The 17,645-nt window shown below is 48.3% G+C and overlaps 1 protein-coding gene across 2 annotated transcripts in view; it reads right to left on the minus strand.

Annotated features, from left to right (window-relative positions):
• The window catches only part of CFAP46 (cilia and flagella associated protein 46), a 231,327-nt gene extending 216,272 nt beyond the window's left edge, over window positions 1-15,055 (minus strand). For both annotated transcript variants that reach the window (XM_073685201.1, XM_073685200.1), the window contains exons 1-5: window positions 14,954-15,055; window positions 13,494-13,620; window positions 11,173-11,297; window positions 9,993-10,124; window positions 6,515-6,579 (exon numbers count right to left, since the gene is read on the minus strand). In XM_073685201.1, coding sequence (XP_073541302.1) covers window positions 6,515-6,579; window positions 9,993-10,124; window positions 11,173-11,297; window positions 13,494-13,542 — 371 coding nt within the window. In that variant the 5' untranslated portion in view covers window positions 13,543-13,620; window positions 14,954-15,055. The remainder of the gene's footprint in view (window positions 1-6,514; window positions 6,580-9,992; window positions 10,125-11,172; window positions 11,298-13,493; window positions 13,621-14,953) is intronic.
• Window positions 15,056-17,645: the final 2,590 nt, after the last annotated feature.

A 17,645-nucleotide genomic window follows, 5' to 3' on the forward strand; every position in this document is an offset into this window, starting at 1 on the left:
GGTGTATTACCCTGTTGGATTGACCGACAGCTCCGTAGTTGGTTCAATAACAAAATTAATCATCAAAAATACTAATTGCCTAATAATCTTGCACACGGAGCGGTGTCTCATGACTTACTGCCACTTTCGTAGCTATTCACTGCCAGGTTGTTGTTTTGCTTTTTTTTAACACAATTAATGAGATATCGTTTTTGTTTCGCCATATTCAAAGAGCAATAACTTTTTTTTTGCAGGACGAAATAACATTTTAGTTGGTATAACTTTTGTGCTCATGACTCTGATTTATTTTTATTCAATATTTTCAAGGCGAAAAAATAGCAATTCTGGTCTTTTTATTTAGCGGCATTCATTGAGAGAGAGAGAGAGAAGTGGCAAGTTCATTTTATAGTTAGAGAAGTAGACATGCCAAATACGTGGTTTATTTTCAATAATAAAGGACTTAAAAGAAAAAATAAGAGCTATTTACATTATTATTATTTTTTTATTGGTCTAAACATTTTTTTAACTTTGCCAACTGTACCTATGCCCAAAATCAGGGAGGGTGCTGTGTCCCCCAATGAAGGCTCCAAGAAAGAGATTTTAAGGTGAGTACCAAAAATCCCTCTTTCTTTATCGCTTCATTGGGGGACACAGGACCATGGGACGTCCAAAAGCAGTCCCTAGGGTGGGAGAACAAAAGATAGCCACAGACTAGGTCTGACCGCGGGCCTGCAGAACCTTCCGTCCAAGACTGGAATCAGCCAAGGAATAAGTGTGGACCTTGTAAAACCTTGAAAAGGTGTGGAGTGAAGACCATGTTGCAGCCTTACAGATCGGAGAAGCTGAAGCCTGATGGCGAACAGGCCAAGAGGCCCCCACCGCCCGGGTGGAGTGAGCCCTTACCCCTGGAGGGTGAGGTTTGTCCGAGACGCGATATGCCTCCAAAATGGTCGAACGTATCCAACGGGCGATGGTTGACTTGGAAGCAGGAAGACCCTTGCGACGCCCCTCAGGGATGACAAACAGGGCATCCGAACGCCGAAGGGAAGCCGTTCTAGAAAGGTACACACGTAAAGCTCTGACCAGATCCAGTTTGTGCAGGGATTTCTCCCATGGGTGCACTGGGGCCGGGCAGAAGGAAGGCAAAACAATGTCCTCATTGATGTGGAAAGAGGAGACTACTTTTGGCAAAAAAGAAGGCATTGGTCTGAGCACTACCTTGTCTTGATGGAAGACAAGAAAGGGCGACCAACAAGAGAGGGCTGCGAGCTCTGCAACCCTCCGGATAGAGGTAATAGCCACCAGAAAAGCCACCTTCCAGGAGAGAAGAGAGGCTGAGATGTCCTGAATGGGTTCAAAAGGGGGCTGTTGAAGGACGCTCAGGACCATATTAAGGTCCCATGGATCCACTGGGGGGCGATAAGGCGGCGCCAGGTGAGCCACCCCTTGTAGAAACATCTTGACCTGAGGACGGAAAGCCAAGTTACGTTGGAATAGAATGGACAAGGCCGAAACTTGGCCTTTGAGAGTGCTTAGAGAGAGTCCCGCTTCCAGGCCAGACTGAAGGAAGGCCAAAATGACCGGTAGCGAAAAGGACATGGGATCTAGCTGATCCTTCTCGCAGTGACGAAAAAAGGCTTTCCAGGTTCTATGGTATATGCGTGAGGTTGCGGGTTTCCTGGCACTAATTAGGGTCTGGATGACGTTGTCCGCAAAACCGCCTTCTTCAACACTGCGGTCTCAACGGCCATGCCATTAAAATCAGAGAACGAGAACTCTGATGAAGAATAGGCCCCTGAGAGAGGAGGTCCGGACAGACTAGTAGTCTCCAGGGGGAGTCGACGAGCAGGTTTACTAGATCTGCGTACCAGACGCGTCTGGGCCAATCCGGGGCTACTAGAATTACCGGTACTCCTTCTGTCTTGATCTTTTTGACGACCCGAGGGATCAATGGTAGAGGGGGAAAAAGATAGGGCAGCTGGAACTGAGACCATGAAATGACTAGCGCGTCTTGAGCGATCGCAAGGGGATCGCGGGACCGGGCTACAAAGGATGGAACCTTGTGGTTTAACCGAGACGCCATGAGGTCGACGTCCGGCGTGCCCCATCGTAAGCAAATCTGATGGAACACCTCGGGATGGAGAGACCATTCTCCTGAGGCAAGGCCCTGCCGACTGAGGAAGTCGGCCACCCAACTGTCGACCCCGGAATGTGGACTGCTGAGATTGCCGGAACTGTATTCTCGGCCCAAACTAGCACTCTTGCCACCTCTTTCAGGACGGACTTGCTGCGCGTTCCTCCCTGACGGTTTATGTACGCCACAGCCGTGGTGTTGTCCGATTGTACGCGGACTGGGAACCCTGCAAGAATATCCTGCCAGTGACGCAACGCCAGGTAGATCGCCCTTATCTCCAATATATTGATCGGTAGGGAGACTTCGTGGGGACTCCAACGGCCCTGCACCGTGTGGTGAAGGAAGACTGCCTCCCAACCGATGAGGCTGGCATCTGTCGTGACCACCTGCCAGCGAAGCGGCAGGAATGACCTCCCGGGTCTGAAGGAAGAAGTGCAAGTCCACCATATTAATTACCTTCTCACATGAAGAGGTAACCTGATGCATCGATCTAGAGACGACGGGTTCTTGTCCCATGCCAACAGAAGGGCCAGTTGAAGAGGCCGGGTATGGAACTGGGCAAACGGCACTGCTTCCATAGCTGCCACCATTTTTCCCAAGACACTCATGCACAGGCGAAGACAGCGTGGACTTGGGTCGGAGAGAAGGTGAATCCCCCGACGGAGAGAGTTTATCTTTTCCCTCGGGAGAAGGACCTGCGCAGATTGGGATATGAAGATACGCATCCTGAATGTCCACTGAACATAGATATTCCCCGGCCTCCATCGAGACAATTACCGACCTGAGGGATTCCATTCTGAAGTGCCGTACGCGTACCTGTCGGTTTAGTTGTTTGAGGTCTAGGATCGGACGTAGTGAGCCGTCCTTTTTTGGAACAACGAAAAGATTGGAGTAAAAACCGGAAAACCTTTCCTGAAGGGGGACTGGAACTATGACTCCTGAGAGCAGAATGGAGGCAATGGCCTGAAGTAAACCGGGAAGCAGAGATGGATGCGGGGGGCGGGACCCGAGAAATCGTGTTCCTGGTATGGCGTTGAACTCGATCTTGTAGCCGGAGGTCACAATCTCCTTGACCCAGGCATCCTCTATTGCCAAGACCCAAGGGTCTCGTAACAGAAGTAGACGGCCGCCCACCCTGGGAGAAATCCCAGGTGGGAGTGACCCGTCATGCTGAGGAAAATCTGTTGGATCGTGATCGGGATCCAGAGGGCTTGGAAGAGCGACCCTTTGCGCGCCAGTGGAGAGTGGGCCTAAAGGTAGGTTTACGTCTCTCTTGCTATGCTGGGGTGCGGTCCTGCTGAGAGGAGGGTCCCGGTGTCTGTGTTGATCAGCCAGCCCAACCGTGAGCGAACCAAGGAAAGTACCGGAACTGAAGGGAACGTCTCCTAGGAAAGGGGCGATTAGGTCTCGGCTGGGGAAGGGAAGTGCTCTTGCCCCCAGTGGCATCAGAGATGATCTGGTCTAACTTAGACCCAAACAGCCTGGAGCTCTGAAACGGGAGATTTGTTAGTGATTTTTTGGAGGCCGGGTCGGCGTTCCAAGCCTTCAGCCAAAGAATTCTACGCATAGCGATGATATTGCTAGAGACGCGGGCTGAACAGGTAGCGGCGTCAAGGGACGCGGTGAGCAGATATTTCCCTGCGTGCGCGATCTGATCAGCTAGGTCAGCCAGATCATCTGGGGAAGCCCCTGTTAGGATGCCCTGCCTAAGCTGTTTGGCCCATGCGGAGACTGCTTTTGATAACCAAGTTGAGGCGAAGGGAGGTGCCAGCAGCCTCGAAGGCCGACTTAGCCAAGGCCTCAACCTGTCTATCCGTAGTGTCCTTGAGGGAGGAACCATCTGGAAGAGACAGCACCGTCTTAGCCGAGAGACGAGAGACAGGAGGATCCACAGCAGGGGACTCCGTCCATCTGCTGAAGAGGTCGTGGTTAAAGAAGTATAGCATGTCTAACTGTTTCTTTCCAGTGAAGCGCTTTTCTGGATGCTCCCAGTGTTTCTGAAAGACACCATCAAATTCTGAAAGGTTAGAAAAGGTGCGTGCCGGGCGCTTGATTCTCTTGAAGGAAACGGAGTAGTCCTGAGAAGGGCTCTCGTCCTCTTTAACATGCATAGTCTGATTGACGGCCGATATAAGGCTGTCAACCATGTCCTGGATTCTAGAATATTGGTCCGTGTCGGATCCAAAGTCAGATTCTGATGCCGTGTCTGATCCCAGAGCGACCTCTGGGGAAGAGGTGTGAGGTGCAGAGAGCAATTTGGAGTCTGGAGAGCTGGAAGATGAACTTGTGTGAGTCCGTTTCTGAGACCGTGCCCTCGGTCTGCCCTTAGGAGGAGCGGGCAGGGGTGCCTGTGAATCGTCCGTGGATAGCATGGGCAAGCATTCTAGGACCTGCACCAGAGATTGAGATACCTTGGTGATGTCAGAGACAGACTGGGACATAGCAACAGCCCACTCCGGAGGAGGGAGAGTTACTTCGTCCTGGGCGGCAGGGGGATCTTGGGGTGCCAGCATGGTGGGAGGCTTGCAGGTCGAGCAGAAAGCCGTTGTCAGACCCGCGGGCCACTTAGTACTGCAAAGAGCACAGGCGTAGTATGTGACTGTATGAGCGGGACGGACAGAAAGCTCCCTGGATTTGGGCATATGTGCCTGACCAGGAATACTGCAGAGGAGGGAGCCTGTGGACAGGAAAGGGTGTGTGTAGGTGCCAGAGCACGGCCTACCCGGTCTGGAATGTCCATGGTCCCGTATCCCCCGTCGGAAACTCCGGAGCTGCGGAGACAGGAGCAGGGCTGCGGTGATGAGGCAGTCAGACAGAGTGATGCTGCCGGAGCCAGAACAGAGAGCAGCGTAGAGGGGCGGGGCCGGAGCGGAGCGTGCTGCCCTGAGTAACCTAGGGGAGCCGAGGCTCTGATAGGCAGAAGGAATGGGGGCGAGCTTAAGAAACCAGCCGCTGATAGGTTCCCGGGAGAACTGTGGGCGTGGCGGAAGCGACACATTGCTCCTCGGTCCTGATTGACCAATTGCCGGAGGGGGTGTATACCCGCCGGTAAGAGGAACACCCCACCCGAGACGCCCCCCAACGGAGAAAGCGCAGGCAGATTTGCCGCGCAAAAAAGAAAAAGAAGGGGGGAGGGGGTTTGTGGGGGACGCCATGCTGCGGGAGATGGCAAGAAGATGCGAGGAGAGGGGTCGTGGCCAGGGAAGCGCTGCTGTAAGTGAGCGTCGGTGGAGATGTGATGCCCCCATTAATAATCCACGGGATTTACAGGACCCGCTGGCAGGCAACTCTGTGCCATATCCAGTGCTCTGAGGGACATGGGGGGCTGAGGTTGTAAGGCAGCAGGAGTGGGAGGAGTTACCTTTGTTAGAGGTCCCGATGCCTCTTCTTCCTCTCCCCTTCTGAGGATGGTCACAGGAGGTCCTCTGTGGATAGGGGGGATCCTGGCTCTTCCTCCTTCCCGCACTGACCGGTCCTGGACAGCGCAGGAGACAGTGTCGACCCCAGAATCTGGGGGAAGGTCACCGCAGTGACCACCGTCTCCCTCCCAGGCCGCTCCGAGGAGGGGGCTGAAGTGGGGAATAGGCAAGGACTGGCCACCGGGAATCACCCTGAGACACCTGGAGGTGACAGGGGATAAGTCCTGCCCAGTTGGTCCGAGAGTGGGCGATGTGGGAAATGCCACACTGCTCTCGGTCGCTTGAGAATGGGGATAACAGGGGACGCAGTATTCCCTGTTAACCCTGAAGAGCTGCTGTATCTGAAAAATAAAGAACAAAGATTAATAAAACACAACAGGGTTGGATCAGTAGGATCCAGGTCTACCTCCTACAGACACTAAGCTTAAACTGGTGAGCTTGGTACCTGTAGGCGGGTGTATACTGCGGAGGAGGAGCTATTTCGTTTTTTGCCTAGTGTCAACCTCCTAGCGACAACAGCATACACCCCATGGTCCTGTGTCCCCCAATGAAGCGATAAAGAAATGGAATTTAGTAGCCAGGATATATCTCATACGTCCTTGGCTACTGAGTTGCCACCCAGCAAAGGCGTATGAGATACATCCCTGACAGTCATAACATCAAGAAAGTCAATGTTAGGGTGCAGTCAGGCAGCAGTATTAATCGGATCAGGATAGAAACGCAATGATCGGACTGGCATGGCGGATCTCCCCACCAGAGCAAGACAGCTTCATATATTTCTGTAACGCTGTCACGTCCGGGTTGGGAGAGCCGCCGGCCAGTCCGAGCACTATGTTCCAATCTCGCTCTGATTTATAAGGCCGTCTGACTGTGCCTTTATCCTAATTTGTCAAAGATGCAATCGAGAAGAAAACATTGGTGACTTACACGGTGTCAGAATTACCGTGCTTTATAAACGATCACAATCCCGCTCTGCTCTTACCTCTGCTGCGGTTTCCCAAAATCGATTGTTTTGAGATAATACGCCACCGACTTTTCTAGTTCTCCCTAGAAAAAAAGAAAAAATGGCACTACACATAGCGGTGATCAGAAACGGCTTAATAAATATGTGGTGATAGAATACAATAATATATGATGGATAATACAGTAGAATGATGTACAAACAACACAGACAGAAGTAGCAGAGCTGAGAATCTCAGTGCAGTATTGTTCAGCTTGATACTCTGCAATTAACGTCTTATTTCTTATAAGATATCAAGGTGTCAATGGTTTTACATATCAACGACCGGCATGCCATGCGCCCACCGTCATGACTCCTCTGTATAGCCTGTGCAGATGGGCCAACTGGACTCGGCTATTGAGAGAAGTGCAGAAGGATCTAGTTGCGGTCACGTGCCGACAATAGAAATACATACATGTGGAGAATACATGAGAGTCATGATAGTGTGTGCATTGCACACTGTCAAGATTTAGCAGTCTGCAGTCTCAGAGAGTGATTGCAGACTTTTCTTCTCAGTCCATCAAACCCCTTTAATACATACACTGAGGTTGTCATTAGACTTGTGACACGACAGTCTTAATGGAAAGCTCCGTGGAATAGGTGCACTCCACTTAATGAATTCTGAGCGGTGTGCACCTCCATGCACTGCGAAAGAACTGTTACTTCGGTCAGGGGCTGAAGTAGCACTTCCAGCGTACAAAGTGCCAGCATTAATTAATTTTACAAGCAGGCGTGGCTATGCCCTGTCCTGACTCCTCCCCAGTTCTTTCCATTTTAATGGAGCTGATTCAAACTGGAGTGAAAAAGCCAAAAATCGCTAAGTTTTCAAAAGTTTTACGACAGTTTTCTGGTACAAAAGCTTTGATCAATCTGAGTTATATATCAAAGGCTATATTATTATTGCCTATTGTGTATTTTACAGTTTTTCTACTTTTTTATGTGATCTAGCAGTGCTGCTATGTGCTTCATAGCATCTATGTGATACCTATATACTGATACCTATATTTTGATAGATTATACATACATACATATATATATATATATATATATATATATATATATACACACAGTTATATGAAAAAGTTTGGGCACCCCTATTAATCTTAAGTTTAATGTTTTATAAAAATTGGTGTTTTTGCAACAGCTATTTCAGTTTGATATATGTAATAACTGTTGGACACAGTAATGTTTCTGCCTTGAAATGAGGTTTATTGTACTAACAGAAAATGTGCAATCTGCATTCAAACAAAATTTGACAGGTGCATAAGTATGGGCACCCTTATCATTTTCTTGTTTTAAATACTCCTACCTACTTTTTGCTGACTTACTAAAGCACTTTTTTTGGTTTTGTAACCTCATTGAGTTTTGAACTTCATAGCCAGGTGTATGCAATCAGAAGAAAAGCTACTTAAAATGGCCACTTGCAAGTTGTTCTCCTGTTTGAATCTCCTCTGAAGAGTGGCATCATGGGCTCCTCAAAACAACTGTCAACTGATCTGAAAACAAAGATTATTCAACATAGTTGTTCAGGGGAAGAATACAAAAAGCTGTCTCAGAGATTTAACCTGTCAGTTTCCACTGTGAGGAACATAGTAAGGAAATGGAAGAACACAGGGACAGTTCTTGTTAAGGCCAGAAGTGGCAGGCCAAGAAAAACATCAGAAAGGCAGAGAAGAAGAATGATGAGATCAGTCAAGGACAATCCTCCGACCACCTCCAGAGAGCTGCAGCATCAACTTGCTGCAGATGGTGTCACTGTGCATTGGTCAACTATACAACGCACTTTGCACAAGGAGAAGCTGTATGAGAGAGTGATGCAAAAGAAGCCGTTTCTGCAAGCACGCCACAAACAGAGTCGGCTGAGGTATGCAAAAGCACATTTGGAGAAGCCAATTTCTTTTTGGAAGAAGGTCCTGTGGACTGATGAAACCAAGATTGAGTTGTTTGGTCATACAAAAAGGCGTTATGCATGGTGGCAAAAAAACACAGCATTCCAAGAAAAACACTTGCTTTCCACAGTAAAATTTGGTGGAGGTTCCATCATGCTTTGGGGCTGTGTGGCCAATGCCGGCACCGGGAATCTTGTTAAAGTTAAGGGACGCATGGATTCTACTCAGTATCAGCAGATTCTTGACAATAATGTTCAAGAATCAGTGACAAAGTTGAAGTTATGCAGGGGATGGATCTGTCAGCAAGACAATGATCCAAAACACCGCTCCAAATCAGGCATTCATGCAGAGGAACAATTACAATGTTCTGGAATGGCCATCCCAGTCCCCAGACCTGAATATCATTGAACATCTGTGGGATCATTTGAAGAGGGCTGTCCATGCTCGGCGACCATCAAGCTTAACTGAACTGGAATTGTTTTGTAAAAAGGAATGGTCAAAAATACCTTCATCCAGGAAATCTTTAAAAGCTACAGGAAGCGACTAGAGGCTGTTATTTTTGCAAAAGGAGGATCTACTAAATATTAATGTCACTTTTCTGGTGAGGTGCCCATACTTATGCACCTGTCAAATTTTGTTTGAATGCAGATTGCACATTTTCTGTTAGTACAATAAACCTCATTTCATGGCAGAAACATTACTGTGTCCAACAGTTATTACATATATCAAACTGAAATAGCTGTTGCAAAAACACCAATTTTTATAAAACATTAAGCTTAAGATTAATAGGGGTGCCCAAACTTTTTCATATAACTGTATATATATATATATATATATATATATATAGCTCAGTATCGTGGCCTCTCTTTGTGCATATATTTAGCAGATCCGCCTTCTCCATCCTCTAGTTCCACTCCCGTGTTGCGTGATTCTTTTTTTTAACCTGTCTAGTTAATACTTGTACTTTTATAATATAATATTTTGGTTTCATTTTTTGTTGTTGGATTTTTTTACCTTTTTTTTTCACTTTCTGGACATTTTTCAAAAGTTTTATAAAGAGGGCATTTTCAAAAGTGTGGAAGATTATTTATGATGTGTTATTATTATTATTATGCATTGCTTGTATAGCAGTATCATATTCTGCAGGCACTTTACACACCTCATCATCAGTCCCCATTGGGGCTCACAATCTACATTTCCTATCAGTATGTCTTTGGAGTGTGGGAGGAAACCCACGCAATCACGGGGAGAACATACAAACTCCTTGCAGATGTTGTCCTTGGTGGGATTTGAACCCAGGCCCCCAGTGCTGTAAAGCCACAGTGCTAACCACGGGCCACCATGGGTGCCTAATTTTGACATATAATAATATAAGTCAACTAAGAGGTGGTGAAACTTACGGAAAAGTGTCTTACATGACTATTACGATGTCCCAAACCTAATACACAACGTGAATCGCTGTGGAAAATTTGCCGCATCTTTCTCCTTTTTGTCTTAGATTAATAAATCTGCCCCAAAGTTGTGTGATTCCATTAGACATTGCTGCAGACAGAGCACAATGGACTATATACCTCATCATTAGGAGACGTCACGCGGTGTAATTGAGCTTGGCATAGGAATGCCCGTCCTAAAAATTGGTTTGGAGGAGGCTGACTCTTGAAATACATCTGAATACAGGCTCTGCTCACTGCTGGACGTCCAAGCTGTCAAGTCAAGTAAGAAAACAAAAATTGTTATTTTACAGTTTTTTAACACGGGGAGCAATTATTTTACAGCAAAAATACAGATTGTGCAAAAAAAATACCCAGCCTGTGGACAAATGAGGAGGAGTGAGGGGGCGCGATCCTAATATCAGACAGGGCAGGATCGATATCAGAGACGGCAGGCGCAGCAAAAGTCGGAAAAAAGGTCATTATATGAAATTATTACTTTCAGTAACAAAATAAAAGAAGCAACAAAAAAGTGCAAAAATCTCCTACATAACATTTGATAATAATAGACATGAATCACTAATTGTACCAATGCTAAACTGTGTCACTGGTACTAAAAGAAGTAATCCCATTCCATAAGAGAGCTTTCACATTGCGTCTAAGCACCCCTTCAGTGGTCCCGTCGGGATTTACATCCGAACGCCCCGCAAATCGGGATTCAGACGTATGCGCCGATGGGGCTATAGACTGTAATGGTGACGGCAGAGCCATCGTGCTCTTGATGTGAATTATTTTTGGAGTGTACTGGAATCAGACACTCAGACATAGTAAACTCCCGAAAATGGTGCACGTGAGAGCACATCACAATTATAGTCTATGGCCCCATCGGCGCATACGACCGAATCCCGTTTTGCGGGGGGGGGGTTCGGATGTAAACCCCAACGAAGCCCCTGAACGGGTGCATAGACGCAATGAGAAAGCAACATCAAGCGCTGGCATAATACTACGATATGACCCCCATAGATTCCGAGAATAAGGCTATGTTCGCACTTTGCGTTTTTGCAGAAAACAATACGCACGTTTTTGTTGTGTTTTTACTTGCATTTTTTGCAGCGTTTTTACCTATTTATTTGAATGGGTGAAAAGTGCTGAAGGAATTGACTTGCTGCTTCTTGACGAAAAGATGAAGCAGGGCTCAAAACGAATGAAGAAGCACCATGATCCATGACTCATAACTGACTAATACAATCATGATGAATGCCATCATCACCGTACCTTATAATTACCCATATGCCATGATTGTAAGTCAGATGCCACTTACTTGTAGGGCTTGTTCGGCACACAGGATATATAAGTCAGAGCTGAACTTTTCTGGTCCATCTTGAGCGGCTGCGTCCCTGTTTGCTGCTTTAATTAAGGTGTAAGCCTTGAGCAGGGCATCGGCATCTTGAGAGGTGAGAGAACAGAGCGGAGCATATGTCACTGTACACAATTAGCAGCAATGATTCCCCTCCGATCCTGCTCACAGACAGACACTGGGGCATTGTCAGCTCATTACATCGAAGATTAAGGGGTAGAAAAATCTGTTCTGCAATTAAGGTCCGCAGTTACGTAATTGTGCTATTTGCTTAAAGGGGTTGTCCGGTCCAAATCGATAAGTCTGCAGTCACTCGGAACGGAGGGAATGTATGAGTGTCAGCTCAGAATCAGCAATACAAGTCTATGGGTCCATAAAAAAAAAAATCGGACAGAACTCGGATGGCATCCGAGTGCAATTTTCACGAACTGTCAGACAGGAAAAGCTGGAGAAACTTTTTTCTTTGTTTTCTCCACTGATGATACTCGGACCACACTCTGATCAAAATCGGCCTGTTTTCCCTGCTGTAGGTGAATTAAGCATTAGTGGATTTTCTTGCCTATTGCAGCTATTCACTGGGACTACAGGCAGTAAGACGCCATCCCTAAAAGGGACTGTCCATGTAGAGCACATGGATAACACATGGAGGGGATGTCATTACTTCTTATGTTTGCAGGGACCAATGGACAGTTGATGCTGAAAGATTCAAGGTTTAAGTATTGCTTATTTCTTTATTTAGTAAAATCCTCTACTACTAAATTTAGTAAAATCCCCTACTACTAAAAAAAAAAATCCAGAAAAAAATAAAACGGCATACATTATTAATCAGATCTCTTGTACCTGATGAGACTGGTATATTTACTTTGAAAATCGTTATCAGAATGGCTGTAAAATCCTGGTATTACAATAAGCATTTTATTAGCTGTACTAGAGCTGGATAAAATGCTTATTTTACTTATCAGGTTGAGAAACAAAGAAAAATGATTTTACAATTATTCTATACACCGACCTCATCACGTCTAAGAGGTCTATGTAATAATGAGTGCAGTTTGCATTGTGAAACCTGGCGATAGATCCGCTTTAAAGGGGTATTCCCATCTCCAAGCTCCTATCCCAATATATAGTAGGTGTAATAATGATAATATTACCAAATACCTCCTATTTGGTGTAGTATAGTTCTTCTGATTCGCTATGTTGCTTACCACATGTGCAGGGCATTGCAGGAGCTTAGGTATCCATGGTTATGACCACTAGCAACTAATTAACTGTCACTATATGAGTGGTCGTAACCATGGATACCTAAGCTGCTGCAATGCCCTGCACATGGGGAAATTAACATAGCTAATCAGAAGAACTATATTACATTTCTAAGTGGAGTTATCTGCTAATATTATTATTACACCTACTACATATTGGAATAGGATCTTGGAGATGGGAATCCCCCTCTATAGCGTCTAAAAAGAGCTGCTGGTATCCATTGTGCTCAATCCACACATATTTGTGTGGAATTTCCACAGCAAAACCAAAGGGCCCAATATCTGCAGTAAATTCTATAGATATCATTGCGGTTTATCATTGTGAATATCAGTAGTATAAAGTGGGGTGTAATAACCCTACAATGCCTTGGGGGTGTCAGACTGGGGAGACGCTCCATAGTTATGCGGCAAACTATCGCAAAATCAGGTGTGGGGCGAGCCAAACACTTCTAGGGTGCAGAGTCCTTGAATGGGGCTTCCCTTGCTTTCATTCAGCTTTCAGTCTATTACTGTGCATAGGCAGAAAGGTGTCAATCAGGTGCAGGAGGGCTGGAGTAATAATAAGTATGACCCCATTCTGACAAGTAAGTAAGTGGTGCCCTTCACTATATTATGCTACAATCATCATGTTTTGTAGGCTGAGCATGACGTCAGAGTTGTGGTATCGCAGGGCTCCCAACCAGCAGGCACAGAATACTGACATGGCCACTGGACCAAGGTCCTGCGAATTGATGTGCTCATTACATGTGGAAGCCCTAACGCTCCAATGTCGTCTCTGCACTGCCCCCACTGGTCTTTGTCTACAAGGCTGATGTCCTGTCTACGTCATGAGACTGCTGCAGTCAATCACTGGCCTCAGCAGTCAGGTCGAGTTAGTCAGCTCGTTACCGCTGCAACCTTGGAAAAAAATGTCTGGACAGGGCAGCAGCATTGGCACGTTAAGGGCTTCCACCGATGACTGAAGCTACTCTGGTTATTGTAAAGCCTCCTCCATATCTTATTTCAGCCATGTAGAATGTAAGCAGTTACCTTTCTGATTTTCGGATGCAGAGAGGTGCTGTCTTATAATTAAATCCATAGTAGTCCGGAACCTCCAGGATAAATACAGGAACCACGGGATGAATGTTCAGAAGCTGCGGTGGTGACCAGTAGACACCTACATAGGACAGCAGAGAGGAGACTGAGCGAGATAACATCAGCACTAGAGATGATCAGAGATCTGTAGGACCCTGGTCCGGAGTCCTCGTCGGTAGTCCCTGGCTGCCAGACCACCGCCCTTAGGACCTCCTCCTTCCTGATGGAATCGTGCATGCATAGCACCTAATCTGAAGAGGCGCCGGGAATTCTGGCAGGTAGGAGACACTTCACCACATAATCCAGACACGGCGGCCGGACCAGGATTCTGATAACACTTTTCTCTGTGCTTACACCTCATTGCCTATGAGACCAACCACCGCCGCTGTCTAGCTCGTAAGCTCTGTGCTGAAGCTAGGTAACAACGCTCCAGCTTCAAAACAGTGCTTACAAGCTCAAAAAAAAGCCTGTAAGCACTGTGCATGTTCAGCCACTGCTGGTGAACACTAGTGCTGGTCGGTCACCAAGGCAAGAACTGTAATCAAAAGAAAAGTGTTAATATCTCAAAAACGGCGGAAAATCCTAATAAACAGGAAGTTGCAAAAGTGTTTAAATTTACCAGCAATATCCATCTATGAAGAGGGGAATAACATTTTTCTTCACAGACCGCGAAAACGGAGGCCGCAAAGTTCCCTGTGTGAACAGAGCGTTAGTATGTGTCCGCTGCTCCACACACTTCTATGGGACTAATACAAAATCGCTGAACGCGTTCATCAGTCCCAGAGGAATGAAATGGAGCACTAACCCGCTGTTCACACTGGGTAATGTGTGCCCCCCATTCTTGTATATTGTGGGGGAGTGCATATTCCATATAAGTCTATCAGAAATATATCCGGGTACAGAGCACCCCATCCGGCGACAGCACCAATGGAGGAGGCTGCATTGTACGAGGGCACTTGGAGGACCAACAGGTCGTTCATACACCCCAGAGCCGCCCGCGGGGTCAGCGCACAACTGGTTATGTGCTTTGTGCTGGCGGATGACCTCCGGCTGCAGCGCCTCCGCAGGGGGAAGGAGACATTGCACTGTTTCTATGTAATGTCCTGCAATGTGCTGTTTGCAGTTGCTGGGGAGACTACAACTCCCACCATGAGTTGTAGTTTCCTCACAGCGGTAGACTACTACCCTGCACAGATATGGCAGTGGTGACTACAACGTGTCTGGTCAGGCTGAGGGCACATTACCAGCTCAGCCCAATAACGTCCTGCCAGCAGAGAGACAAAGGCCCAGTGTACCCGGATGTGAAGAGCCGCAGGGCGCGCTGGGACTTTAGGTCCGCAGCCCGTCAGTGACCTGTGTATATATATATATATACCGACAGTGGGGGGCTCAGTATAATATCGCACTGCACTCACCTCTACAAGCGCCGCCACTACAACAAGACTTCCAACCCTGTAACCTAGCAACAAGACGCGCAGAACGACCGTCAGCTACGGAAGCTGCACTGGCCCGAAACTAGTGAATAGGCGATCTCTAGCTATTGCAGCATAAAGGAAAAGGTGATAGATCTCTGTTCAGACCTAAAAAGCTTTTCCTGCTGAAAAAAATACTTATACCCCCTCACCCCCGCAGCTGCATGTGAAAAAAGACAGGAAAAAGGCCATAATTACAACTGGTGCACTCATCACAGTTGGTTTAACACAGACCTGTAGTGCCCATCACACATATGGGCGCAGGTGGCGCAGCTATAGGGGCGTAGGGCGCAGCTATAGGGGCTCAGGTGACGCAGCTATAGGGGCTCAGGTGGCTCAGCTATGGGGGCACAGGTGACACAGCTATAGGGGCTCATGTGACGCAGCTATAGGGGCACAGGTGGCTCAGCTATGGGGGCACAGGTGAGGCAGCTATAGGGGTTCAGGTGACACAGCTATAGGGGCTCAGGTGGCTCAGCTATAGGGCCTCAGGTGACGCAGCTATAGGGGCTCAGGTGGCACAGCTATAGGGGCTCAGGTGGCACAGCTATAGGGGCACAGGTGGCTCAGTTATGGGGGCACAGGTGGGGCAGCTATAGGGGCTCAGGTGGCACAGCTATAGGGGCTCAGGTGACGCAGTTATAGGAGCTCAGGTGGCACAGCTATAGGGGCTCAGGTGGCACAGCTATAGGGGCACAGGTGGCTCAGTTATGGGGGCAGCTATAGGGGCACAGGTGGCTCAGCTATAGGGCCTCAGGTGACGCAGCTATAGGGGCTCAGGTGGCACAGCTATAGGGGCTCAGGTGACGCAGCTATAGGGGCTCAGGTGGCACAGCTATAGGGGCTCAGGTGACGCAGTTATAGGAGCTCAGGTGGCACAGCTATAGGGCCTCAGGTGACGCAGCTATAGGGGCTCAGGTGGCACAGCTATAGGGGCTCAGGTGGCACAGCTATAGGGCCTCAGGTGACGCAGCTATAGGGGCTCAGGTGGCACATCTATAGGGGCTCAGGTGACGCAGTTATAAGAGCTCAGGTGGCACAGCTATAGGGCCTCAGGTGACGCAGCTATAGGGGCTCAGGTGGCACAGCTATAGGGGCTCAGGTGGCACAGCTATAGGGCCTCAGGTGACGCAGCTATAGGGGCTCAGGTGGCACAGCTATAGGGGCTCAGGTGACACAGCTATAGGGGCTCAGGTGGCACAGCTATAGGGCCTCAGGTGACGCAGCTATAGGGGCTCAGGTGGCACAGCTATAGGGGCTCAGGTGACGCAGCTATAGGGGCTCAGGTGGCACAGCTATAGGGGCTCAGGTGACGCAGTTATAGGAGCTCAGGTGGCACAGCTATAGGGGCTCAGGTGGCACAGCTATAGGGGCTCAGGTGGCACAGCTATAGGGGCACAGGTGGCTCAGTTATGGGGGCACAGGTGGGGCAGCTATAGGGGTTCAGGTGACGCAGCTATAGGGGCACAGGTGGCTCAGCTATAGGGGCTCAGGTGGCGCAGCTATAGGGGCACAGGTGGGGCAGCTATAGAGGCACAGGTGGCTCAGCTATGGGGGCACAGGTGGGGCAGCTATAGGCAGGGCTGTGGAGTCGGTAAGCCAAACCTCCGACTCCTCAATTTTCACGACTCCGACCCCCTCATACATGGCTCATGTTTAAGTGATAAATTTACTGTAGCACAGATTCATCTCAGCTAAAAGTCTAGACCCTTAGATCAGGAACAGGACAGACATTTATAGGATATTTCATAACTTTCCCAAATTCTTATGAAAAAACATTCCGCACAAACTGCATTGAACTACTGTACCCAATTTATTATATATCTTAGGAGTCGGAGTTGGTCCATTTTATATTGACTCCGACTCCACCCAAATGGACTCTGACTCCAACTCCACAGTCCTGGCTATAGGGGCACAGGTGGCTAAGCTATAAGAGTACAGGTGACACAGCTATAGGGGTACAGGTGATACAGCTATAGGGGTACAGATGATGCAGCTATAGGGGTACAGGTGACGCAGCTATAGGGGCTCAGGTGGCTCAGCTATGGGGGCACAGGTGACACAGCTATAGGGGCTCAGGTGGCACAGCTATAGGGGCTCATGTGACGCAGCTATAGGGGCACAGGTGGCTCAGCTATGGGGGCACAGGTGAGGCAGCTATAGGGGTTCAGGTGACACAGCTATAGGGGCTCAGGTGGCACAGCTATAGGGCCTCAGGTGACGCAGCTATAGGGGCTCAGGTGGCACAGCTATAGGGGCTCAGGTGGCACAGCTATAGGGGCTCAGGTGACGCAGCTATAGGGGCACAGGTGGCTCAGCTATGGGGGCACAGGTGAGGCAGCTATAGGGGCTCAGGTGGCACAGCTATAGGGGCTCAGGTGATGCAGTTATAGGAGCTCAGGTGGCACAGCTATAGGGGCTCAGGTTGCACAGCTATAGGGGCTCAGGTGGCACAGCTATAGGGGCTCAGGTGACGCAGTTATAGGAGCTCAGGTGGCACAGCTATAGGGGCTCAGGTGGCACAGCTATAGGGGCACAGGTGGCTCAGTTATGGGGGCACAGGTGGGGCAGCTATAGGGGTTCAGGTGACGCAGCTATAGGGGCTCAGGTGACACAGCTATAGGGGCACAGGTGG

This window comes from Phyllobates terribilis, unplaced genomic scaffold, assembly GCF_046119375.1.
Source record: "Phyllobates terribilis strain yellow unplaced genomic scaffold, ASM4611937v1 Scaffold_5__5_contigs__length_657084704, whole genome shotgun sequence".
Lineage (NCBI taxonomy): Eukaryota > Metazoa > Chordata > Amphibia > Anura > Dendrobatidae > Phyllobates > Phyllobates terribilis.